Source organism: Cibotium barometz, chromosome 18 (assembly GCF_041138505.1).
Source record: "Cibotium barometz isolate CiBa-2024 chromosome 18, ASM4113850v1, whole genome shotgun sequence".
NCBI lineage: Eukaryota > Viridiplantae > Streptophyta > Polypodiopsida > Cyatheales > Cibotiaceae > Cibotium > Cibotium barometz.
The window spans coordinates 32,509,263-32,537,230 of record NC_141063.1 but is presented as its reverse complement, the minus strand read 5'-3'; the positions used below and the strand labels follow the sequence as shown (position 1 = coordinate 32,537,230).

Sequence of the window (27,968 nt, the reverse complement as noted above, 5' to 3'; positions counted from 1 at the left end):
TGCATGACAAACTCCTCTTTTTGGGTCTTTCAGATTTCAGATGCTTACCTACCTCTCTTTACATTGTTCCTTCCCATGAAGATATCAGATTGCCCCAAGAGACACCTAGGTGCCACCCACCACTTTCACAACACAAGTGATTGAAGCAAAACCTTCAGCCAGACATTCCTCCAAGATGATGCAATGGAAGATTTTGTAGACATGCATGCATTTGTCCTCAGAAATCGGGGAGAGAGAGAAAGACGGAGACAGAGAGAGATGCAACTTATAATACTGACCTATACAAAATACATGGTCAAAGAATCGGCTATTCCATAATAATTCATTTTAACGACGCTGAGGCTTCATGCAGATTGATAAGGCACGACAAAGTGATCTTCCCAGAGTTATCAGTGTCCAGCCTGCTGAATTGCTTGCACACTACTGAAATGTCTTTCTCTTCAATCTTCCCCATCTGTTTTAGTTTGTACACCACAAAATCTGATTTGCTGTAAAATAGCAAAAGAACCCACAAAAGCAATACTCATTAGTATCTGTACACTGCAAAAATACAGAATAAATTACTGTATACATCATCCCAAAACAATTGTTAATGTTCTTCCGGATAAGATTGACCTGATACCCCAATCAAAAACTGTGTGCACGCTAGCTCTGCTCTCTTCTCCTTTGCATTTTCACCACCCCTTGTGCCTGGATTCTCGCACCCCCTCCCCATGCCCATATTTACACACATTCCCGTACACATACCAATGCCCATCCATAATGACCACACCAATACCCATGCCGTAACTTTAACACATTAATAATGACATACACTACTCTGTGCCGTGTAGCCTCCCCCTCATGCCCATCATTCCACACATGCCATTTAGGGCTACTCAATTCGAAAACCACCACCACCACCCCCCACAAAGAGATGTGCATTCTGACATGGTTTGTGGCATGTGAATAGGTGGTAAGCATTCATTTAAACCTTTGTTTATTTCTCTAAGACTTTATAACCTTAGCAGTTCACATTCTTTTAAGTTGGGCACCGGCCATTGGGCCTTGAGCATCCTATTCAAACCCATTTGTGGACTCTTTAAATGAGGGGGCACCTTATAGAGGTGCCCACCTTCATTAAAGGGGGTGCGACGTGTCCTATAAACAATGGACCCCCTTCTCTCTCTCTCTCTCTCTCTCTCTCTCTCTTACACACACACATTGGAGGCTCGCGCATTTTTTCTTTACCCCTATCTGCAAGTCGAATATCTTTGTACCTGCTATACCTGAATGTGTACCTATTGTAGCTACCTACTGTACTTGCTGTACTTGACTATGTACCCATTGTACCTGCTATAAACTACACCTGAAGTACAGGCTGAAACCCTAACTATACTTGCAAGTACAAACTGAAACCCTAACTGTACCTACAAGTACAAGTACAAACTGAAACCCTAACTGTACTTGCAAGTACATGCTGAAAATCATATTGTGCCGGCAAGTACATAGTGAAAACCCTACTGTACCTGCAAGTACCTGCTGAATATCATCCTACATCTACAGTACCAGATGTACATGCTTTGAACCAGCACCAAGTGTACTTGTTTGAGTACCTGCTATTAACACTGCGTATCACTACCTATTTGTGTACTCATACCTATTCACGTACATGTACCTGTTTGTGTACTCGTACCAGGGAGGCTTGAGCCACGGTCTCTGCAAGGGTGTGAGCTAGGCAGTATGAGAGTGCCTGTTTGTGGGTGGTCTCGGAACGACACTTTCGTGTTCACTTCCCTCCAAGTGTATCAGATTGGTGGTCACGCTATTTAGACTCATTCGACGAGTCCGACATCGCCAAACTATTCCGACACACTTCCGTTCGGGTAACTTGTCTTCATACTTGCATTGCATTGGATTATTTGGCTGGCAAGCCCTTGGAACTTTGAACAGATTTAAATACTCAAATAATATACTTTGGTATTGAGGAAGGGGGGGGAGGTCGGCCTATTTGCGGCCCCAGTGGTGGTGTATTGTGTAGTGCTTGTCTCTTTTGCAGATTATCTTGTGCAGTGATGTATCATTCAATTGTCATGTGCAATGTGGCTTTTACATATTAACTGTGACATGCGTATTGTTCACGAGACGGTGCCCAAGGACGTTCACACATAGCTGGTGTTGTTATAGTGGTATCAGAGCACGGTTGTTTCCCTCTCCTCAGTGGGGAAACGGTCGATTAGGCATTCGGCTCCGTGTGGATAGCCGTCAAACACTACGAACGGCCATGCACAATATGGTCAAGGGGCTAGTTCACATGGCCAAGCAAGTAGTACTCATGCTTCTGAAGCTTTGGGCAATAAGCATATGCATGCAGGTTATATAAAAGAGCAAATACATGTAGGACAGCCTTCTCGAGGTAAAGAGAAGATGCAAGAAGCTGACCCAAATGTATTGAAAGTAGAGATTGAGCGTGCCAAAAGGCAGTTGTATGCTAGGGAAGAAGAGCTCAAGATGCTCTATGATAACCCGCAGGTTCACAAGCTTATGAAGGCCACAAAGGCCGAGTCTATGGTGCACAAAGTATGGATTCTATGGTGAAGGAATTGGGTATGAATCCCCGAGAGGTAGCCCGCAACTACCTTATACACACTAGAGATTTGGTGAAAGACAATGCACGGGAGCTGTGTGAAAGAACCCCCGCATGGAGAGACATGTAATGCTAAGTCTCGCAAGATCAAGTTTTATGTGCACAAAGATGAGGCTTCTAGCCTCCACTCCGCGTGGGTCAAGAAAAGAAAGGAATGTACATGGCAAAGAGAGTGGCAAACATGATGTTAATGTACACGTGATGCATGCTTCCCATGGGGAAAGTGACAGGCATGTTAGCCACCGCACTTTGCCTATGGATTTGCAAGAGATGAGCCCCATCATAGGCTGAAAGTTGTGCATAATGTTGGGACAGCCAAAGCTAATTATGTATCACCTACCACTCATGCCACCGACTGTACCCATGCATAGTTGCCAGGTGTTTCATGAAACATGTTTCATAAACGTTTCATTCATTTTCCAAAAGTTTCAAAAACGTTTCATACAAAAAAAGGGGGTACAGGCCTCAAAATTTATATACAGGTTTATAATATGTTAAAAATGCGTTGCCTTCCCTGCAAAACAATATTAAACATACATCATCTACACATTAAAACATGTTTACAAGCTAAAACTAAAGAATCTGGGTGATGTGGGTGTCAGAGTTAGTGCATGCGGAAGCCACACTCATACACACGTAGAGAGAAGGAGAGAGAAGTTGACGCAGAGAGAGGTTGGCGAACAAGTCTGACGTGTATTAGCAATGAATAGTTTGAATTTACAATGGGTGGGCATGGGTATATATACCCTCACAAGTGAAATGGCCGACTCCTTTGTTACGACTTGATTCCACATGAGATACTATATTTTAACACCCTCTCTGTAGCTCATAGTGGGCATAGATGAAGAAACCAAGTCGATGCAGATGCAACCATGGACACCCTAGCGTGGCCTTTGCTAGGTACACCTCGGATAATGCACCAATCAACCTGTCTCCACAAGAAAATGCCATCTTGAGCTTTAGCTGCCACATAGAATAATGAATTGCAGACAACTCCACATCCATGATCCCCCATTCGTTGAACTGCGAACCCATCACGTTCAAAAAATCCTCTGAACCTTGAACTGTCGACACATGACGCCCAAAATTCTCTGACAATGAACTAGGAACTCATCCCATCCATAGTCTGCTACCAATGAACTACGAACACATCACGTCCATAGATTTGTCAAGCTGTTCCATGCCAGATGCATGTGCCTTGAACTCCGACACACGGGTCCAAATCACCAAAACGGGAGCACAGACTGCCCCTCTCTGCCACTCACATGCCTCTCTCTGGCTGAAGCACGTGGTAGCATCCATCCACCAAGCTAGAATGCTGGAGCATGTGCCAATGTAGTCCTCGCCACACCGGCAGACGCCGTAGCATCCCTCTTAGAATCACTGTCACTGTCATCCTCGTCAGCTTTGCCTTTGCCTTTGTCATTCGTCGAGCCTTGAGCTTTAGTTTTGGATTTGCAATCCCGAGCCAAATGCCCTCGCTTTCCGCACTTATAACAACGGCTCCTGGACTTCTTATTAGATTCCGATGCAGCATGTGCCGATTCTACATCCTTCGGAACCCGAATCTTGCCTTGGGAAATGAGCATTGCTTCCTCCTCAATGAGAAAAGAGCTGAGATCATCAAATTCCAACTTTTCCTTCGTGACTTGTAAGCGTAATGCCCTCGAGACCATCTCATACTCCTCAGGCAACTTCGTAAGAACCAAGGCAGCTAACTGGGTACTAGTTAATGCACTATTCATAGCCGATAACTGATCATGGATAACGTTTGCCTTCATTAGAAGTGACTGCATAGAGGTCCCGGTTTCAAACTTGATGGAAAACAACTGGCCGAGAAGGGTTACTGCTCGCATTGTTGAGTCTCGATCAAACATTCCTGCAAGCTTTGACCACATTTCCTTGGCAGTCTTTAAAGTCTGAATGGCAGGGGAAATTTCCTTGGTGAGAGATTCTGCAATCGCCGACATCGCCTTCGCATTGTGAGCATCCCAATCCACAAGAGATTTGAGAAACTCCTCCTCCTGAAGACGTGTGAACCGATTGCTATCCCTTCGGGGACGTTCCTCCGAGCCATCAACAATGTCCCATAAGCCTTTTCTGCTAAACCATAGCCTCATGATCAAGTTCCAATGCGCATAATTGTCTCCATTCAGTTTGTCATCCTTGCTCGAACACGGGAGTCCCATCTCGAAAACTCCGTCCACTTCTTCTCAGTCGACCTGGTCTTCGATAACGCACGTCTCCTCCCTTCGCCTTCTCTTCTCCCAGCCGGCGGTTCTCTTGCGGCTGCACTCCTGCTGCACGAGCGGTGCCACTAGCCTCCTCTTGCTCTGCCGCCTGACGACGTTAGGGTGCCGGACGCGGGCGATGGCTTGAACTTCTGTCTCGAGCGCTGGGCACCGCCTTTGTTGAGACTCCTGGAATTGGATCAATGCCCGTGGCCTTTGCCGTGCTTGGCCTGCTCTTCAAGGTGAGCGAGGTGTCGGCGCTCGTGCGGAAGGGCGATGAGGTAGGAGAAGACCCCGACGCCCAGCAGAACGTGGTGCAGGGGCTTGATGCTGCCCGTGTCAATCAACACCAGCCTTCGCCCAGCCGTCGAACGGCCACCGTCAGCCCACTGCCCAGCACTACCTTGTACACGATCCCCAGGCCGCCCTTGCCAAGAACGTAGGCGGACGCCCGCAGCAGCTCGTCCAGCTCGAATGAAAATCCCTTGTCCAGCGCCACCAGCTCGCCTTCGATTCTGAGCTCCCCTCCGACTCCTCGCTGCCCCTTGCACAGCAACTTTCCGTAGCTTTTGCTGGCCTTGGGTGCTTTGGCTGCTTCAAGAAGAAACGCAGGTTTGCAGTCTGCCACGCATCTCCTCCCTCGTGCCTTGTGTGTGTCCAAGGATCAGAAGCCTTCAAGCTCTGATACCATGTCAGAATTAGTGCATGCGGAAGCCACACTCATACACACGTAGAGAGAAGGAGAGAGAAGTTGACGCAGAGAGAGGTTGGCGAACAAGTCTGACGTGTATTAGCAATGAATAGTTTGAATCTACAATGGGTGGGCATGGGTATATATACCCTCACAAGTGAAATGGCCAACTCCTTTGTTACGACTTGATTCCACATGAGATACTATATTTTAACAGTGGGCACCCAATTGAGTCACTGACCAATTGGCATAAATAAATTTACAACATGAAGAATCAAGATCTGGATTTCATCATCAATAATGGCACTCAAAGTGATCACATAAAGTTTGAATCCTGAGCTGATACAAAAAAAGTAAACTGAAGCTTGAAATACACAAAGTAAAGCATATTGAAGCCTGAAAGATGCAATCATGCATGAATGATGACAAATAGTAAACTAGAGGAGCTTGATAGCCCCAAAGACTAGAGTCCTCAATATGGAGTGTGGGCACTGCCAACTGGACACTCAAACCTCAACATCCTCCATGTCCTCATCAGTACTCTCCTCCGTAGACTCAATGTCACTCTCAAAAGAGAATGATGCTGGCTCAGCTGCCGCACTCGTCTCAGCTGCTACACTAGTACTAGCACCTCTTGATAATGCTACTGTAGATGCTCGTGTGCCATGAGCAGGTGCCATCAACTCCTCATACAACATGGCATATACGTCGCGCTCCTCGTGAGGGATCTCTGGGACATCTTTCATCTTCTCAATGTTGATTTTATCGACATTGACCGGACGAGACTCTATCGGATTGCCCGACTGCTCAATTAGGCGGAGAATGCAATGGCAATACACCAACCGCTCCAACTGAGCAGTAGACAACCTGTTCCTCTTCTTTGTATGGAAGAGGGCCCATGTGCTCCAGTTCCTCTCAGCAGGACCCGAACTGCAATCCTGTGAGAGGACTCGAATGGCGTGGCGCTTCTACCATTAAAATACAGAAACTTTGTAAGTACAGGGTACTAAAGTCTAAGTATAATCATCATTGATCAATGTATTATGTAAATAACAGACTTGTCTTTTAGAGTTGTACTCACCAAGTGAGGGCTACTCATCCCATACTTCTCCCACCATGAGATTGGCTGAAGCTGTGTCTCTCACATGCATGCAGTCTGTCTACCAAATGCGTGGTTGGCATTCCGATACACTAGCCGCTCATCCTCCAAGCGTCTCATGAGCTCCACGTCTCCTCCTGTCCATTTCTAAATGTAACCTTGCCATCCATCTTCCAACTCTTCATTAATATACTGGGTGTCGACTCTCACTACGCCAGAGAGGGTGCAATATGTGGGCAACCGCGTGGATTGGTCTATGGAACCAATCCCACCAGTCATTCCAAACCCGTCGAATGTCCTCAACCCTGAAAATCAGGCATGAATGATCAAAGCTATTAGCTCACTCCTACAAGCTACAATATATCATAGTACGATACAACTTACAAGTTACAACAAGAAGGCAACTAGTTGGAAGTTCAGTACCTCTCGTGTCAAGAGAGTGCATCGGTTAAGAGCCTCTCCAATCCGGTCCATGAACTCGTACAAGAGTCCAAGAGTGCTTCCCTCCATGTCAGTGATGCGAAGAACACTATAGATTGGTTGAAGAGCTCTCAATAAAGGCTCTACCTCCTTCCACCAATCTTCTTGTAAGCAACTGCCTTCGGGTGCTCATGGTCCTCCCAGCTCATCCACTCTCAACTAACCACTGTGCGCATGAGTCCCTGTCGGACTCTCACTACCCTCTCAACCACAATGAACATGTATGCAAACCTGGTTTGTGAGGGCTTCAAAAGCTCAAGGTCACTATTGTCACAAAACATTGCCAAGACCTTGGGCCTCTTGGTAACAAACTTCACCAAGCTACGCGCAGTGTCAAAGATGTCAGCAATCCACCTAATCTTGGCAAGATCTTCAATGAGCAAGTCTAGGCTATGGGATGCACATGAAGTCCATACAATCTGCGGAAACTCATCCTCTAGCATCCATCCCATAGAGACACAATTGCTACCATTATCAGTGACCACTTGCACTATGTTTTGTGGGACTATCTCCATGATAGCCTCACGGAGGTGTGACCATATAAATGCTCCTGTCACCACTGTCCCAGGCATAGATGTATCAATGGCACGCAAAAACATAGTGCCCTTGCAAGAGGACACCAAAATATTGTACACATTTTTCTTGCGTATATCTGACCACCCGTCACATAACAATGTGCAACCATACTTGCTTCAAGTGGCTTTTAATGGCTCCATCTCCACCTCCACTGCTTGTTGCTCTCTTCTGAGCTCTTTAGTGCACAAGGTCTCATAGGAGGGTCCCATCCAATGCGGCTGATTGCCCTCATGGCCTTTTTCCATCGTGGTGTGCACACAATGTGAAAAGACAAAGCACACTAGATGAAAGGCCTAGTGAGTTCCCTAGTTGCATCTTTAATTGCCTGCTTTTGCATGCTTGCTCTCTTTAGAGAGCCTTTGGCTGATGCGGGCAAAGGGGTTCGTGTTGCCGTGGGAGTGGAACTACCAGCACCCCCAAATCCTGCTTGGCTCTGTGCATCTTTCTCTGAACCCAACCGTGTTCTCTTTGATGCCTCACATGTATCCTCACTAACCCCAATATCCTCAAGCACAGGCCTACAACCGCATCCTGCCAGTTGCTATCTTTTCCATTCTTGTAGCTCGGCTTTGATGTTTGCAGGCACAAGTTCGCATGCACCAATGCCTTCCCCGGTTAAACCTATGAAATGGGCCTTTACACGGATTATGGACCCTCCTGAGCAAACCCCGCAAAAATTGCATTTCCACTTTTGTGTGCCTGAACCACCATATTTAGATACGGGAGTGACATGGACTGACATGGCATCCTTAGTGCGAGGCATCTTGACAAAAGCAAGGCTAGATTGGCACCCTAGCATGAAAACCCCCAAATTTCAAAATCTGTGTGTTTTTTACAAAATCGAAGAAAAAAAGCACAAATCAACACAACCAACCTGAGAGTTGGTAGGCACGGAACCTCGGAAGTGCGGGAGGAGCTGGTAGGAGCTGATTTGTGCAAGACAGGAGCTCCTTCAATCAATTTCCCAGTCGCCTGTAGATGTTTTTTCGAAAAACGTGCTCTCTGGATAGAAAACGTTGAAAAACGTAGGTTTTCCAAGGCAGCATGAAAGAAACGTGTTTCATTCCAATGAAACGTTTCATTTCATTCAGATGGAATGAAACGCGTTTCATTGCAACATTGTAACCCATGGCAAACGAGTCTCATGCAGGGATCCTTGTGTGAATGCAAGTATGGAGAGGCCGCCTTTACACAAGTCCCCATTGCATAGAGCACATGCCTCCGTGCTGCATGTTTCTCGTCAGAGTCTTATGCATGCACCTACTGCCGCCCCATTGGATAAGGGGAAGAGAAAGCTGGAAGATGAGAGTCACCATGCCAAGAGGCTTAAAGAATTTAAAGCAAGTGACAAATCTGTAAAGTTTGAAGCCTATCATGGTGATTATGATGTGAGCAAGGCAATGGCTTTTACAGCCCAGTTTGACATTGCCTTCAGTGATTAGGAATTCTCTAAGAAATCCAAGATTCGCCATGTAAGCATGTTTCTGAAGGGCTTGGCTGCCCATTGGGGGATCACGGAAAAGCTCTCTAGCAGCCCCGTTCACACATGGGAGGAATTTAAAGAGAGGTTTTATGCACAATTCTTGCCTCCCAATGCCGTGGAGAAGATCATGAGCACATGGGATAAAATTGAGCAGAAGGACAATGAGTCTGTGCAGACGTATGTAAACAAGTTTTGGAAGATCTACTTGGAGATCTCGCCATTCTTGTTTGTGGGTGAGCCCGAGAAGAAAAGGAAGTTCAAGTCTGGACTTCAACCAGTCTACAAGTCCGGTCTTGATACTCACCACAATGCGGGCTGACCAAGGGCCTCGCCATGTACATTCATTAAGCAACCTTTTTGTACCATATAATACAAAGAAAAACCCTGACACCAATCTCTCTCTTCTTCTCTCTCCTCTATCTTAATCATTCTCATTCATCAGCATCTTGTTCTCAATCAAGCTTAGGGCTATGGATCAATACAACAAGGCATATTGTGTACTAATTACTACTTAAGTAATTAACTTAGAACAAGAACCTTCAGGAGAACACTTGAGACAAGATTGAATTGACTTGTTGTTATTAAACTGAGTACAATAGGTCTCTTATATAGGAGATGAAGAGACACATTTGAAGAGGCATGTCCTTTGATGAAGGGACATGACCTTAGACGAAAGGGTACAACTTTTAGGCTAAGGGATGTGTCCAGTCGATGTAGAGGCACAACCATTCACTAAGGGATACAACCATTCGACGAAGAGATGTGGCTATTCGATGAAGAGGTACATCCTTTGACGAAGAGTCGCAACCAGTCGAGGGTAGGGGTTCCCTTTGGCTGGTAACTCTTTGCATCTGCAACAGTAATCAGCAATGAAGAGAGAATCTGATATATAAACACGTCACAATCGTGACATTCCCTCCCATTTAAAATAAAACCCATGTGTCAAATGATAGACATCCGTTTGTCGAAGAACTCCTGAAGAAGGTTAGGGTACTGCTGCATTTCTTCATCTGTTTGCCAAGTGGAATCAGACTCATCCAAGTCCATCCACTTCACAAGAAATTCTGTAGTCAACTTTCTTCTTGTTTCCTTCTGTCTTACGTCAAGTATTACTTCTGGAACAAGGATAATATGGTCATCTTCAATTTCTGGTACATAAGAAGATAAGTCTGGAACAGGCGAATCTCCTTGAATATACTGTTTGAGCCAAGATATGTGAAAAGTCGGATGAATCTTTCCCCATGACGGTGGAAGTTCCAACTTATAACTGACAGTTGAATTTTTCTTAAGAATCTTGAAAGGCCCATAGAAGCGAGGTCGTAACTTTGGAAAAACTGACTTCACTGTTTTGTAGCGGTGAGGTGCCACATATAATAAGACCAAGTCTCCTTCTTGAAATTCTGCATGTCGACGATGCTTGTTGGCCTGTTTTTGATATTTTTGTTGCACATGGACCAATTTATCTCGAACTTGTACAAGCACATCTTGCATCTCCTGAACCAACTGATCTGCCAACGCCACTTTGTGTTGCAAAACAAAGTTTGTAGGCACAAGAGGAGTATGTCCATATGCTGCTTGAAATGGAGTTAATCCAATTGCTGAATGATGGGAGTTATTATAAGCAAATTCCACGAGTGGTAAATAATCTTCCCATGATGCCAGACGGAATTGAATATAATGTCGAATCATTTCTTCCAAAATCTGATTGACTCTTTCAGTCTGTCCATCTGTTTGAGGATGATAGGCTGAACTGAATAACAAATTCGTGCCAAGAGATTTGAACAAAGACGTCCAAAAATGTCCAGTGAACTTTGGATCTCTGTCAGAAATGATGGTCTTTGGTAAACCATGCAATTTGAAGACATGTTGCACGAATAATGACGCCACGTCTGGGGCTGAAGCAGCTTTCTTGCAAGGGATGAAATGTGCCATTTTGGAAAATCGATCAACCACCACAAGAATCTGAGCATTGCCTTTGGATGAACGAGGCAAGGTGGTGATAAAATCCATACTGATACTTTCCCATCTCTCATTGGGAACTGGCAATGGTTGAAGTAACCCTTGAGGAAGTTGTCGAGAGGCTTTCATTGTTTGACATGAATGACAAGCTTTGACAAATTTGATAACATCTTGCTGCATCTGAGGCCAGAAGTATGTAGCAGACAAAAGTCGATATGTCTTGTTGATACCAGGGTGAGCAGCATAAGGGACTTCATGATGTTCTTGAATAAGAATCTTCCGCAATGAAGTATTGTGAGGCACACAAATGCGGTCAGAGAAGAACAGCAACTCATCTATGATAACATAGGCTGCAAACATGTTCATTTCTGCAGGACTGGGATTAGAAGATTTGAGAGCACGGAACGCATCTCCAAAATCTTTATCCGTCAAATATTCATTTTTGAAACAAGCAGGGATTTCCATTTGCACATCTGTGATGGCAAAATTAATGGCTCGAGGCATGCGACTTAAGGCATCTGCAACCACATTCTGAAGACCAGGAACATACTGAATAATCATGTGGAAATTAGCCAAGAATTCAACCCATCTGCCTTGTCGAGAGTTCATAACAGGCTGAGTGAAAATATACGTCAGAGATTGATGATCTGTACGTACAACTGAATCTGCTCCAAGAAGATAATGTCTCCATGTTCGATAAGCATGCACGATTGCCAAAAACTCCTTATCATACACAGGATACCTGCTTTGAATAGCTGAAAACTTTCTGCTGTCAAAAGCAATGACACGATCATTCTGCATCAGAACTCCACCAGAAGCACGATCTGAGGCATCTGTCATTACATCAAAGGGCTGAGTGGGATCTGCAATGGCCAAGACCGGGGTTGTCGTCAAGGCATGCTTGAGATCATTGAAGGATTGCTCAGCTTCTGAAGACCACTGAAGTTTGTCCAGCTTTGTCAATTCTGTCAAAGGGGCAGCAATCTCCGAAAATCTATGCACCTTGTTGTGATAGAAATTAGCAAGTCCCAAGAAAGATCGAATATCTGAAATGGTAAGAGGCAAAGGCCAATCCACAATCGCCTGAATCTTCTTAGGATCTACTGCAATCCCATTAGCAGAAATGATGTGACCAAGATATTCCACATGGTTTTTGAAAAATTCGCTCTTCTTTTTGTTGATGTACAGCACATTGTTGCGTAGTACTTCAAAGACTATCTGTAAATGCTCTTTGTGATCGACCATAGATCGGCTAAAAACCAGAATATCATCCAGGTAAACGATCACGAACTTATCCAAGTATGGCCCAAAAATTTCATTCATCAGGGTCATGAAAGTGGCCGGGGCATTGGTTAACCCAAAAGGTATGACCAAAAATTCATAATGGCCATATTTTGTCCGAAAGGCTGTCTTGTATTCATCACCATTACGAATACGAATTTGATGATAGCCAGACTTTAAATCAATCTTGGAAAACACCTTAGCACCAAGCAGTTGGTCGAACAATTCATCGATGCGAGGTAAAGGAAATTTGTTCTTGATTGTCAACTTGTTGAGAGCTCGGTAATCAATGCAAAGCCGCATTGATCCATCCTTCTTCTTGACCAGTAAAACCGGGGCTCCGAAAGGACTTTTGCTGGGACGGATGTGACCTTTGTCCAGCAACTCCTGTAATTGCTTTTGTATCTCCTGAGATTCAGAGTAAGAAACACGGTATGGAGCTCGGGTTGGAGGAGGTTGACCTGGGATAAGATCAATCGGGTGATCCACAGGACGACGAGGAGGCAATGTCGTCGGAAGATCATTCGGAAATAAATCCTGAAAAGGCCTGAAGAAGGGTTGCTCCAAGTAAGCAGTAGTTGATGACGAGGCTTGAGATTGCTCATTGGTTTCTGCTTCAATCTCCCGTAACATGACCAAGGATGTTGCACTGTCACGTTTGCGAACGAGACGTTTGACTTGCAGGGCAGAAACAATGGTGATGGGTTTGGCACTGAAAAGGCCATGAAGTTCCAGCTCTCGACCATTATGATATAATTGGATTGAATGGGAACGAAAGCTAATCACCGGATCATATCGATACAGCCAAGATTGTCCCAATATCATGTCATAATGTGACAACGGCATCACTGAAAAATTAAGGTGATCCTGGTAATCTTGAATCTGGAACTGGAGTTGTTGCACCTTTTGGTTACAATTAAGGAAGGAACCATCAGCAAGCTCCACTTGAAAAGCATCCACAAAATGTCGGGTCTGTAGGCGAAGCTTATGAACCAAAGAAGTGCCCACAAAATTAGTGGAACAACCACTGTCCACCAGCACATTGATGGGATGGTCGCCAATAAAGCCAAGAAGACTAAGGACCTGTTTGGATAGATTCACCGGAGCAGGGTTGGTACTTTGGCCATTAAGCATCAGGGTACTGACAAACTCTGAAACGCGAACAGAACAAGCCATCTGTTTGTTCTTGTCTTTCACAGGAGGCGGGTCATGATCAGCATGGTGACAACTGTCCACCTGAGAATTGCGTCGAGTGTTGGAGGGTTTAGGACGCTGAGGGCATTCATACCACCGGTGATCGCCAGAACAAATTGTGCAGAGGCCTGGGCGACTAGGTTGGGATGAAGGGGCAGTTGATGAAGAGGTTTGCTGTCCTGAAGAGGGTTCTCGCTTGAAATTGCGCCGATCATTGTTGCGACGGTCCTGTCGAGACCGATCTCGGTTTCTGCTGCTGCCAGAGGATTCGGTCTGAGAGGATCCTGCATTTGACGCAGAAGTTTGCCCGGAAAATCGCGGCCGGAAGGACTGTTGTCCAGAATATGGTCGCCGAGAGTTGGGTTGTCCAGAATTAGGACGCTGAGGTTGGCTAGTCCCATTGGATCGATTCCGCTGGAAGGAACGGGCGCCGGAGGAAAGGTTCCTGGGAGGACGCCGGTAATCACTGATGCGCTCGACATACGAGATTGCTTCATCCAGGGTGGCAGGATTATACTTATGGACTTCGTCTTGGATTGTGGGTTCAAGCCCGTCAATGAAGCTGTGAAGCTGGTCAGAGGGGCTGAGTGTCTCTATCTCCAGAGCCAATTTTTGGAACTCTGAGATGTACGCAGCCACGGAGCCAGTTTGACTCAGGCGGCGGAGAGAAGACCTGGCATGAAAATTCGCGTTTGCAGGCTCAAAAGCCTTGCGAAGAGCACACCGGAATTTGTCCCACGTTGGAGTAGACTTGCCATCTGCAATCCTGCGTCGCCACCAGAGGAAGGCGGTATCCTTCAAGAGGGTACTGGCCAATGCTACTTTTTTGTTCTCGGGCAATTCAGTATTCGAGAAGTAAACCTCCATTTTGTAGAGCCAATGATCGATTAACCGCTTATCACGGCGGCCATTGTAGGGCTCGGGTAACTTGATGTCCATCTTCCGTGTTTGTGCTGTGGTCATTAATTTATATAAAAGTTTAAGTTCAGCATTGTCTACCTCGGCAGTCGGATCGGGCGGAGGTAAGGGATCGTCCTGCTGGCCCACCGAGGATGATGATGATGACTGTGGAGAATGCGAACGATGCGCTCGCTGGGACTTCTTGGATCCCTGTTGGTGCCGCTGCTGCATGTCTTCCATCTGGGATCTCATTGATGCCATTCCGTCGAAAAATGCCTTTTGCAAGTCCTCCATCTGCTGTTGGAGAGTAGTCATCAGCAAGGCTTCCATCTGAGGATCGGCGGGTGGCACGTTGTCGTGCGACGTCGACATCTGCAGCACTCAGAGAGAGTACTGTGGTGAAGCAGGAAAGGTCCACCCGAAATGGAGAATGGAAGGAACAGCTGCTGGAGAGGCAGTAATAGGGTCCTCGTATGCGAAGTCGGGATCTTCCACTTCGTCGGGATCGTCCTCCGAAGTTACTGCATTGGCTTCCTCCAAAGAACTGGGTACTGGAGATAATGGAGTATAGTCGGGGACGAAGATCTCGCAGTAAAATGTCACAGGAGGGCGCGTGGAGGAGACATTGCGTAAGCCATCCACACTGCACTCTGGAAGAAAATGTGCCAGCTGCGGGTACCGTGATAAAAAATACTCGAAATGAGTAAGATGCAGTGGCTCGCAGGTGAGGAAAATGGTCCAAATCGCCCAAGTGTCGGGTTCGGTCACATGCGGGCTGCTGACATGAATACGGTACACCTGAGAGGCCGGGGATGCTGGGATTGGAGAGGCTGAAAGACTTGGAATCCACCCAACATCGGCAGGTAGTGGCACTGAATCCGGAGTGAGGGCACGAGGAGGGCTGTGTTCGGGAAGAACAGCCTCGGGGATCTCGTCGATGTAACTTAGGTGAGAGATGTGCATGTCGGGTTCCTCCGGGAAGTGGTCCATGACGCGTGCACGTAGGGGGCGAGAGCACACAAGAGATGTGGTGTGGGCAAAGCCAAGAAAACCCACGAACAGCCAGGAAGAAGGGCGCCTATTCGCTGGAGAGAAGGAGGCGAATAAGAACTAGGCGCCATCCTGACAGCCGGGTGGTGGTTTTCGAGTCGCCCACCTTAGCTGTTCACACCAGAAAATCCCAAACGGGCGGCCAGCGCACGCCCAGCCGATTACGCACGTTTGTTTGGGTTTTTTTTTTTTTGTGAAATCCACGTGGCAGTACACTTACTAATGTTGTGTATTGTTGTTTTTTTTTTTTTTGTTGAAGGTTGACGCTTCGAAGGCCGTCGCCGCCGGGTGGAGGTGACGCTTCGAACGCTGGGTCGCCGAGTGGAGTTGACGCTTCGCTGAATCACCGAATGGGTCGCTGCAGTCACCGCATATAGTAGCACACCAAGTAGGAGTGGAGGTGACGCTTAGCCACGCTCAGCATACTAGGGCGCCCGTTGGCAGCAACCAAGGCGAAGAGAGGGGGGCGCCATAGTCAGCAGCGAAGGGGGCAGTTCCTGCCATGTTGCGAACGCCACCGGCAGCAGGGAGGGAGGGCATTCCGGAAATACTGCAGGGGGTCCCTCTCTGCTATACACACAACACGTGTATATGGGTGTGAGACCTTGTGTACTTGTTTACATTACGACAAGCAAAGATTCACGCCAAGTCCGCCATCGCTCTGCTTCTTCCATACAACACCGAGAGGAGAGGTGGATGAGGGAGTGCCGCGGAGAGGGTGAGGGCTTCACAACCCACGGGTAGGAAAAAAAATTTGCTCTGATACCACTGTGAGGATTATGTTGTTAATCCTGCATATTGTGTACTAATTACTACTTAAGTAATTAACTTAGAACAAGAACCTTCAGGAGAACACTTGAGACAAGATTGAATTGACTTGTTGTTATTAAACTGAGTACAATAGGTCTCTTATATAGGAGATGAAGAGACACATTTGAAGAGGCATGTCCTTTGATGAAGGGACATGACCTTAGACGAAAGGGTACAACTTTTAGGCTAAGGGATGTGTCCAGTCGATGTAGAGGCACAACCATTCACTAAGGGATACAACCATTCGTCGAAGAGATGTGGCTATTCGATGAAGAGGTACATCCTTTGACGAAGAGTCGCAACCAGTCGAGGGTAGGGGTTCCCTTTGGCTGGTAACTCTTTGCATCTGCAACAGTAATCAGCAATGAAGAGAGAATCTGATATATAAACACGTCACAATCGTGACAGTTCAGACAAAAATATCAAAGTCAATGTCAAAGTCAAAAGTGAAAGTTTAAGGTCAGTAGTCCAAGGAGGACGGATGACAAAGTGTCCACCTTGTCATCAAGTTTAGCAGGAGGGGATGTCACGTGCACGCCCGTGCCATGGCTAACCTTCAGCATGAACAACATTAATCTTGATTAATCTGGCAGTTAGGGCAACATTTAGAGCATCATCAGAAGCATCATTACCATCATCAACACCATCAACATCAGCATCATCATCATAATCATCATCAGCAGCAGTAGAAGCATCAACATCAACACCATCATCATTATCATCACGGAGGCATGGGACTTCTGTCAGCTGGCTGTAGACAAGCTATCGGCAGCAACAGAAGCTCTTGCAGCAGGTGGGACAGCACTCATACAAAGGCCAGCAAGGTGGGGTAGCAAAAGAAGTGAAGCGCAGCATTTATGGCATTTATTTGCCTATTTTCTTGTCCATGAGCTAACCGATAGCTCATGTTGCTGGCCGACCAGCACTCCAAGCATATATAAATACATTCAGTCATTATTCAGCATTCTCAAGTCATTCATTCATCAGTCCATCATCCACCAAAGTCAATAGAAGTTATGTAGGGCCAAAGGTCAACCCCTGGGGCTGACCAAGGGGGGTATGCGCATTTACCGAGCTAAAAACCTCCAAGTCAAAAATGTCGAGCTATAATTTTCCACCTGCTTTAATTCATATATTTATCCAAGAAATTATACAACACACTAGAAAAAAGGATTAGTGGGGATACATGTTCAATAAAATTTCTTGGCATGGCCTCCTCTACAAGCACACATGACCGCCATATCCTCCCTATTCACTTGTAGAAAGTACCTAGTGAAGAGTCAGTCCCTAGCATGGCTATGTTCTCCATAACATTACCATGGCTTCCTTTTCCTCTCTACTTCCCCCTTAGGGAAAGTACTTAAGGAGGAGTCCCTAAGATAGCAAGATCTCCTCTGCATGCACATGAACTAGGATAACTTGGTATGAAAGAAAGCAAGCCCAAGTACTTTCTCTAGAAAAAGTACTTGGGATAGCTTGTGAAAGAAGACAAGTCCAAGTACTTTCGAAAGTACTTGGGACAGCTTTTCAAAATTGCCATAACTCTCACATCTAATGTCCAAAAATAGTCATCATAAAAGGTCCGTCGGGGATAGGCAAAGGTTGTAGTCACCTAGCCTTCTTTGTATGTGGAACCTTAACCTTTTGACAAATCTTACAGGCTTGAACATGTGAATATACATCACGCCTCATTTTTGGCCAATAAAAGGACCGTTCTAATTTCTCGAGAGAATTGTTGATACCTCTCAGGCTTAGTTTCGTACGTCGTACGTATCAAATCGTACGTACAATTCGTTCTTTACGGTACCGTACGTATCCGTACGGTCAGGTACGATTTTGCCCTGTTTCTACCCGTTGGAAATAGCCGTTTTTCTGCCCGTTTTTTCGACTGTTTTCTGCCCTTTTTTTGGCTGTTTTCCTTTCAAAATGGGCATCTCTCCCGAGTCCTTCTATAAAAGCCTCAAGGACCAAGCCTCTCCTCCATCTACTCCAAGCCTCTCCTCCACCACCCTCCATCTACTCCAAGCCTCAAGGACCAAGCCTCTGCTCCAAGCCTCAAGGAACAAGCCTCTGCTCCAAGCCTCTCCTCCACCATCCTCCACCCTCCTCCAAGTTCCTTCCATCCCACTTGAGCCTCTACTCCCCAAGCTCTTCCCATACTTCATCTTCTCTACGCTCTCTCCTCTACTCCACGCTTTAGCCCTTCTCTTATCCATCATGCCTCGGGAGAAGCATGAGGCTTTTGATTTGCATTGCCTCAATGTGGAGAAGGACATCAAGAAGTCCAACTCCCATCATTGGACATGCCGATATTGCGGCAAGTCATACACCAGTGGTGCAACAAGGCTTCTCCAGCACCTTTCAAAGATTGGGGGACAAGTTGCCCCATGCAAGGAGATTCCGCAAAGCATTGCCGATGACATTTCGTGGAAAATAAGCGGCGGCTCAAATTTAAGTAGAGGAGCATCATCAACACACGCACCGACACCACCACTAGCACCACCATCGGCACATGATGAAGCGGCCACCAGCTCTTTCATTGGTGTATCCTCCACTGCCACTTCCATGGATTCACGGTCCGTCTCCGCATCGAGCAAAAGGCAAAGGGTGGTGGAGCGTGAAGGGGTGCAACCCTCTCTCCACCGAGTCACGGGTAGTGTGAGAGGTTCGGTTGCATTCCTTAAGGAGCGGCAACGCCTTGCGGAGATAGAGATTGCTCGCACCATTATTGAATGCAATCTTGCCTTCAATGTACTCCAAAAGGAGCAATGGAAGAAGATGGTGACGGAGATTGCGAATGTGGGCCCATGTCAGGGGTGGACGGGGGTCTCTTACACGGCTATGCGCACGAGGAAGATTGATGAAGAGAAGGAGAGAATTGATCGAGCCCTTGACCCGATTCGAGCCGCATGGACGAAGTATGGATGTTCTATTCTCGCAGATGGATGGAGTGATCAAAGGAAGCGTGGCATTATCAACATCCTTGTGTCTTGCCCGCTTGGCACATACTTCTTGCGTGCGGTTGACACCGGGAGAAGGGGGAGAAAGACTACCGGGAGTTTCATCTACCGCCATATTAGGCAAGCGATCATAGAGGTAAGCATTATTTTACTTAAGTGTGGCTGATTTTGTCATTTGTGCAAAGCCCTCAACTCATATGATTTATCTACCATGTAGGTTGGGGCTCAAAACGTGGTGCAAGTCATCACCGACAATGCATCAAATTGTCGACGCATGGGCCGCTTGCTTGAGGCAGAATTTCCCACCATTGTGTGGACTCCATGTAAGAGTCATTGCATTGACTTACTCATGGAGGATGTGGCGAAGCTCGGGTGGGTGAAGAGGATTGTGCAACAAGCTACATCTATTGTCAACTTCTTCATGCTAAAGGTGAAGGTGCTTGCTATGTTTCGTGACCATAGCAGGCTTGACTTGAAGAAGCCATCGGCCACCCGCTTTGCCTACATGTGGCTGGTTTTGGAGCGTCTATACGATGTGAGGCCCGCCCTTCGCCAGACAGTTGTTTCCACCATGTGGAACGAATGGGATGAGCACGTCACTGAAGAGGCCAAAGCCATGCAACGCTTTTGCCTAGAGGAGAGATTTTGGACTAGAGTCCGAGCAATTGTCATTGCTATGACTCCATTCTATAGGCTCTTGCGGATGACAGATTGCGAGGGGTCCACCATGGGCCTTCTTGTCCACTTCTTTAGAGCTGCCCTTGTGGAGTTGGAGGCTTGCACAGACATTACATTTGACGAGCGAGCACAAATCATGGAGATTGCACAGAAGAGATGGAGGTGGATGCACAAACCAATCCACGGGTTTGCAGCATTGGTATATCTAGCCTACAAGTCTCCAGTAGTTTGCACCGATAGGGAGCTTCGACAAGATCGGGATGCATATATGCTTCGAGCTGTGCCAGTTGATGAGCACAATACCTTTCTAGAGGAGTTGGGCTGCTATGTTGATCAGAGAGGACAAACCTCCTTTTCGTCTCCCACTTGCTGGAGGAGAGAGTCACTTGTGAAGCCCCTTTTTTGGTGGGACAATTTTGGGTATGGACTAGAGCATCTCCAACCCATAGCCTTAAGGGTCCTAGCCCAGGATTGTTCTACGGGTGCATGTGAGAGGAACTGGAGTTCCTATTCTCTCATACACACGAGGATACGCAATCGACTGAGCACACGACAGTTGGAGCGGTTGGTCTACTACCGCACTAACTTGCGCATGATGCAGGGCATTCTTAGTATGGGTAGTCCCAAGCAGGTAAGTGACAAGTCTAGACTCTAATTTGTAATGACTCATAACTTTTAAGTTTTGTGTACAGACTCTAACTTTTGTGCCTTAATGTGTAGGTCAATGTTGACACTTTCACGTTGAGACGAGTGAAAACTTTGCAAGTGTCAATCAACAACCTGACGAGGAGGAGGAGGCAATCTTCATGGAGCTCTATAGTGAGCTTGTGGCAGCAGATACTCGCAGCACCAGGAGTCAGCATGGACGGGACCGAGCAGTTGGAGTTCATAGGCCTCCGCCTTCGACATCGGCAGAGGGTGGCCTTCGCACATATGTGAGGCGGGGATCCTCGAGCTCCAATCCCCGCCTTGATGATGATATTCCATTGCCCCCTCATGATGATACCCCACTGTCTAGAGAGCCCTTGTTTGATGATGACGGCAACCTACTTAGCGAGAATAATCCCCAGAGTGTCTCGTCCACCTTCGAAGAGTCCTCTTCAGAGAACTCTCTTGATGGACACTCTAGTAGTGATCATGTTGATGATCATGTAGATGTTGGTGATGATGTAGACTTTTGATATGTTATAGCTCTCTAGGCATTGGGCATCTATCTCCTTCTAGCCCATTGATGATGTATTGTAGTATGTAGTATCATGTATGTACGCATGTTGGCGGTCGCCCATGCCATGAGTTTTTGGCCTATCCTTTTGTGTCAATTTTGTACTCTAATGGCATGATGACATTATGTTTATGGTTCTACTATTTTCTAACTTCTTGTCTACAATTTTTAAGTTTAGGAAGTATTTTTTTTTTAAAACAGACTAATATCGTACCATACCTAAAAAAATTTTAAGGTACCAATTAGTACCGTATCTTATCGTACCGTACCTTATCGTACCTTTCGTACGAACTAAGCTTGATACCTCTATGTCCTCCAAGTTCCAACTAAAGAGTCATGGGCATCATGGAGAAGAGCTGATTGCTTTTCTCGAATGACACAGAGACGGTTCTTGAAGAACAACCAACCATTCTGCACTGAATAATGGCCAGGCTCAAAGTGAGGGCCAAATTGTACTGAGTACCAAACTCAAGGGAGTCGACATACTAGACTTTCATGCTATCTAAGTCCTTCCCCGTGATTTCGAGAATGGTACTCCTGCACTGCCTGGATGCTGGTCTTTTGACTAAGAGCATTTGCAACTAGGTTATGCTTACCAGGGATGTACTCGATCATTCCTCCAAATTGTTGGAAGAGCTGACTCCACCTAGCTTGCCGATCACTCCACTGGGCACTTGGCATGGTTTGAAGCCACTTAAGTGCTTGGTGGTCTGTTTTGACTGTGAAGACCTGTCCATAAAGAAAAGGCTTCCAATGTTTGAGCGTTGTGATCACACCCAAAAGCTCTTTGTCATAAACACAATAATTCTTTTCGGCCACATCCAATTTTCGACTGTAGTAGGCCGCGGGTCTATTGTCCTGCTAGAGAACTGCACCTAAGGCTACATTGCTTGCATCGGTAATGACCTCAAAAGGTTCATCCCAAGATGCTAACTTCAAAACAGGCACTTCTGAGGCAACTTTCTGGAGTGCACGAAATGCATCAAGTGCCTTGCCTGTGACTGAGACTTTTTGTCTACGAGTCTTCACCCCCTTGAGCAAGTCGGTGAGAGGTGCTGCAAGGTTGGAAAACTGGTGAACATGGGTGCTGTAGGCTTGACAAAGACCTACGAAAGAACGGATCTCTTGGGCAGTCTGAGGGATGTCCCAATCCAAGATTTCTTCAACCTTTGAGAGGTCCAATCAAATCCCATCGGAACCGATGATAAAGCCCAAGTATTGAACCTCTTTGACGCCGAAGATAGACTTTTTGGCGTTTATGTAGAGCCCATTATCTCGCAAAAGTTGCAAGACTTTCTCCACATCTTTCTCAAGCTGCTCCGCAGTGGCTGAGAATACAAGTATGTCATCAAAAAAGATGAAGACACACTTACCAATGAGAACTACGAAAATCCTAGACATCATGTTATTCAAGGTTGCGGGTGCATTTGTAAGCCCAAAAGGCATGACTACGAATTCGTAGTGACCACGCTCAATCCGGAAGCTATTTTTGGAATGTCAGCTTCAAAAATACGGACTTGATGGTAACCACTCTTGAGGTCGATCTTAGTGAAAATTTCTGCATCGTCTAAATGCTCCAAAATGTACTCAATCCTTGGCATAGGAAACTTATTCTTAATGGTGAGTTTATTCAATGCCCTGTAATCTAATGGTGAGTTTATTCTTAATGGTGAGCTTATTCAATGCCCTGTAATCTACACAAAGACGTGCAGACTTGTCCTTCTTTTGGACAAATAGGATGGGTGCAGCAAATGGTGAGAAAGAAGGCCGAACGAATCCGGCTCGAAGGAGCTCAGATAACTATCTTTCTAGCTCGGCCTCTAAAGTCTTTTGGAGAGACGATAGGGGAACCTGCTAGGAGGTTCTAATCCAGGGACCAAATCGACATGATAGTCCTCAGGACGTGATGGAGGGAGACTGGACGGAAGATTGTCCCTAAGCATCATGTCCTGATGTCTGGACAGGAAGTCTGCTAACTGTGGGACTAAAAGTGAGATAGGTGCTACCGATGAGGTAGAGGCTGTCTGAGCACGAACATAAAGTAGTGCTCCTTTCGCTCCTTTGTGGATAGCTCGTCGGGCCTAGAGGTGTGAAATTAATGGGATGCCAAGAATGCTTCTATCCCCACGAATCATGACGGGCTCAATAAAACCTTTCCAAATAGTAAAAGTGTCCTGTCCCCAATCGGAAATAGGCTCATATTGACGAAACCACTAGATTCCTAAGATCATGTCACACCCCAGAAGAGGTGAGACAATGAAATCTCGTTGGAATAAGGCCTTATGTACTTCAAAGGCAAATTGCTGTGCCTTCTGAGATATGTGGGTGTGAAGACCAGGTGTGAACCCGTCCACATCCAAATGATATGGTACTAACGTGCAGCTCATCTTGTTAGCCAACTGGGGAGAGATGGCGTCCTCAGAACTGCCCATGTCAAACAGGACTACAAACTGTCGGACCTTGGCAAAGCCATAAGCTCAAATAAGGCTTTTATGTGCCGCATTGCTCTCACCCTCTTGCTTAGCATCAAATACCACAGAAGGCATAGGATGCATAGACGGTAAAAGCTGAACTGCATTGGTGGTAGTAGGCAGGGCTGGAGGAGCTGGAGATATTGTGGCAACTGTGGCAAAAGGTGCTTTGGAGGCTTGCTCCGCTTGCCATTTGTGGCAAACCTTCTTACCATGCTCTATGGTATGATAGAAAAAGCATCTGCTTTTTGACTAGTATTTCCTTTGCTCCTCTAGAGGAAGATAACCTCCAGTAATGCCTGCTTTAGCCTCTTCCTCAGGGGTTTTCTTAGGCTTAGATTCTTTATCCTTCTTACCCCCTAAACTGGAGCTATTACTGTCGTCCTTCTTAGCATCTTTAGAAGATGCATTACCTTTCCCTGGCTGCACAACAGATTATTGCTGCTGGGATTTGGTACTGGACTGTGATGACTGCTTGGGCTTGCCTCCGTTCATCTTCATTTCTTCATTTTGAGCAAGAGTCAAAGCCCGGTCATATGTACTGGGTTCAAAGTTGCGAACTGTGAACAGGATGTTGGGATCTAATCCACGAATGAATTGATCCATCTTGGCCTGCTCAGATAGCCCTAACTGTTGTGCTAAAGTGATAACCTTTCCGGAAAACTGAAGCAATGCTGACCCGTTCTGTTAAAACTCATCTGCCAGGCCGGTCATATATTGGGGCGGAAGGAATCTAGTCGTAAGGTCATGAACAAATGTATCCCAGCTAAAAGTTGTGACACTTGTGGTCTGGTCTATATGAAGACTAGACCAATGCTGCCACCAAGTGACTGCCTCACCCGTAAGGTGGGGAGCCGCTACGTGGACTCTGTCCTGAGGATCTATAATCCTAGCTAATGGAAAATGAGCAGTAAATTTAAGGGCTATGCTCAACGGCCAGGCATCGACTATGAGGACACTTTTGCACCGACAGCTAGGATGGCCTTGATTCGGACAGTTCTTGCCTTTGCCTCTCATCAGCAGTGGCCGGTGTATCAAATGGATGTTAAATCTGCATTCGTAAATGGTAACTTGCAAGAGGAGGTGTATGTTGAGAAACCTCCAGGCTTTGAGGTTCCGGGCTCAAAAGGTATGGTTTACAGGTTGCGGAAGGCCTTGTATGGTCTTAAACAAGCTACCAAGGTTTGGAACCAGAAGATTGATGCTTTCTTTCAGAGACAAGGTTTCCAAAGATCAGTTGCAGATCCGAACTTGTATCTCTTTCCGGAACGCAATATGGTCACATTGATTATTCTCTATGTGGATGATCTTGTCCTCACTCTTGTCTTCCAGTGAGGCAGAGTATCGGGCTGCTTGTGGTGTTGCTTGCGAGGTGATGTGGCTGAGGAGGTTATTTGGCGAGATCGGTTTTCCGCAGAAGGAACCCACCGTCATCCATTGTGACAACCAGAGCTATAAAGCTATTGCTCGAAACCCAATCTTCCATGCCCGGACCAAGCATATAGAGATACAATATCGCTTTGTTCGAGAGAAGATTTTGGATGGTGACATCTTGCTTGCCTTTTGTTCGACAGAGGACAATGTGGAAGACCTCTTCACGAAGTCTCTTCCTTGTCTATACCATACTATACTATAGGGAGTGAGGGCCTGTGATGTGGGTGTGCCCGCCCGATTTTGTCCATTTTTCTTTTCCCAGTTTTGATAGGCGTGTAGTCATGGGAGGCTTTTTTCTTTCCCTAGCCAACCTGTAGGAGGCGGCTCGCCATGGGGGCCCACCTAGATGCTGGCCGACCAGGCCCACCTAGATGCTGGCCGACCAGGCCAAGCCTGGTCGTGGGCCAGCTGACCAGCCGACCAGGTCATACCTGGTCATGGGGCCCATATTGGAGCTGTCGACCTGTTTAGACAGGGCCGACTGGCTGCCCCAGCCCATATATAGATGGGCACCTTGCCCCCCCCACATCATTATACCAGATTTCAGTGTATATAGCAGGGTTTTACAGCACTTCTCTTCTCCAGCACTTTCTGCATATTCTGCTCTCAGTTTTCTGTCTCATTTCCGCTGCACATTCCGACAGCTCCTGCAATATCTTGACTCTTCACACCCCTCAGCTACTGGCGGCTCCTGACCCGGTGAAACCCTTCACGCGTCAAACAATTCAGTGACACTCTTATTCTGTAGGTGGAAACGATCATCACCTCCTCTCTGGTCAGCTCTCTCTTGGTATTGTGGGGCACTTGGTGGCATGGTGTAGGGCTTGCCTAATTCCTGATTCCCTCAAACCATTCAGTGATTCTCTTGCCTAATTCCTGACTCCCTTCAACGATTCAGCATTTCTCTTATCTTGTGGAGACGACCTCATCATCTCCTCTCTGATCGGCTCTGTCCCCAAAGTCCCTCCTTGCCAGCCTAGATATGTCTTTTGAGAACATAATATATGGGATTTCAGATCTATATATTTTCTTTGCAATCAAACTAATGATTTTTCTTCACACCCAAAAAAAAAAAAATCCAACAAAGGAAAGCATTGTGGGTTATATACCTCACACAGCCATCATTGTCCAGATCAGCAGCAACCAGATCTCCAATTGTCATCTCCTTTTCTAAGACTAGCTTTGCTATTAACCGATGCCGTTTGTCGATCCGTGCTTCTGCAAGGTAAAGGAATGATCGGGCCACCGCAAGGGTGCTCACTAGTAGCCATACTGAAGCGAATAGCCGCCCTGACGTGGTTGTGAAGGCATGGTCTCCATAACCTACAGTCGTAACCGACATGCAGGACAAATAAAAAGAATCCAGCCACCCCAAACTCTCTAGAAAATGCATTACCAATGTCCCCACTCCTATGCACATAATGACAACCCCAAAAGCAAGCACAACTTTCGAACGAATCCGCATCCGCCCTTTGTTGAGATCTACTAAATAATTCTTTGCAGTCTCATGGTGCCCTGCAGCAACAGCACTCAAAAGTAGTGTCTCTTGTCTGTCCAATACATAGCTCACCATTCCACTTAGAAGAATATCAATGAAACCAAAGCCCACCAGCACAAATGCACATGAGAAAAGCTTTGCAAGAGGTGTAACCGGGGTTATGTCACCGTATCCGATAGTACACATTGTGACAATGCAGAAATAGATTGCATCGACGAAACCATGTGTGGTTGAGCCAGAAAACTCATCCTCCCTCCAGGTATAGATAACCACACCCACTGCAAGGTACAATAAGAGTCCAATAAATGCCTGTGATACAACTGACATTGATGAGCCAGACAATGGCAATGCTGTCAAGCCAACTGGAGCATGCGGCTTATCCTTGTCTACCATGACAGTCATTGCCGGAGCTGTTCTTGACCTATGGAGCGTTTTTTTTGTACAAGTGTGGCACTCCTTAGTTGTTTTGCTGGTGGGCAGCTCCGGGGGTACAGAAATGCTGTGGAACTGCTGTTTTCCAGGGTCCCTTTCTGCTGCTTCTCTTTCCTCCAGAGTCCGAATCCTGATCGACGATGAAGGCAAGGATCTATATCTTGGGCTAGCAGACCTTACATCAAGGTCTACCCTTGTCAAATCAGCCAGGACCCTTTGCCCAGCTCTGTAAGAGCCTATTATTCTAGTATCCATGAAAGAATCATCAAAACCCTTGATATCTGATCCTCTACTGAATTCATTGGATCCTCTAGAAGAGTTTCCACATATACAAACACCCTCGTTATGTGCAGAAATTAGAGGCTGATCTTCACCTTCATTACTAGATTGTTCTGGTGCGAAGGCGTAATCTAGCCAAACAAACTGAGAATTGGGGCTAGCATCAGGGGACCCAAATATGAGCCTTTCCTTGATGCTGGAAGGGCTGGAGGCTAGGATGGGTGTGACTCCAGTTTCTTCCACTGGAATTTCTTCCGGAATTTGAAAGAGGGCAGGGTTGAACTGGATGTTGGGCCTCCTTCTGGACCCAAGAAGAGGCTCGTCCATCTCCGAAAGAGCATAAAAGCAGAAAAGAAGAAATTGGGCAGAATAGGGTGGGCTTAGAAACCCGCTTTTGCTTTTTATTTTTCTGTAGCTGTTGCTGTTGCTTCTCCTGCTCGTTCTTTTGCTGTGATCAGCCCATTGCTTGCTGCTGGAGGACCTTCATAGCAAGTGAGGCATAGATGCGCCTGATACGAATTGAATAGTGTTCAAATCGTCAGAGAAATACAAGTTTTGGGGAGATGACTGAGGGGCTACTTGCACCGCAGCCTTTATTGTAACCCATGAAAGCG

At 46.4% G+C, this 27,968-nt stretch overlaps 2 protein-coding genes across 2 annotated transcripts; one reads left to right on the top strand and one right to left on the bottom strand.

Annotated features, from left to right (window-relative positions):
- LOC147629215 (two-pore potassium channel 5-like) lies at positions 1-27,968 on the bottom strand. Its single transcript, XM_086812474.1, has 2 exons — positions 26,255-27,968; positions 1-488 (listed from the first exon to the last, which is right to left on the bottom strand). The coding sequence occupies exons 1-2, from the start codon at positions 27,679-27,681 to the stop codon at positions 323-325; spliced, it is 1,593 nt and encodes a 530-aa protein (XP_086668600.1). The 5' UTR covers positions 27,682-27,968; the 3' UTR covers positions 1-322.
- LOC147629216 (uncharacterized) lies at positions 18,185-19,649 on the top strand. The gene has a single exon (XM_086812475.1). The coding sequence runs from the start codon at positions 18,307-18,309 to the stop codon at positions 19,504-19,506; it is 1,200 nt and encodes a 399-aa protein (XP_086668601.1). The 5' UTR covers positions 18,185-18,306; the 3' UTR covers positions 19,507-19,649.

What these genes read in the sequence shown, in the direction of transcription:
- LOC147629215 (XM_086812474.1), bottom strand. Translation starts at nt 27,681, where the DNA reads ATGGACGAGCCTCTTCTTGGGTCCAGAAGGAGGCCCAACATCCAGTTC. An exon ending in GACAATGATGGCTGTGTGAG is followed by an intron (nt 489 to 26,254) that starts GTATATAACCCA and finishes GCTATTTTACAG; the next exon opens with CAAATCAGATTTTGTGGTGT.
- LOC147629216 (XM_086812475.1), top strand. Translation starts at nt 18,307, where the DNA reads ATGGGCATCTCTCCCGAGTCCTTCTATAAAAGCCTCAAGGACCAAGCC.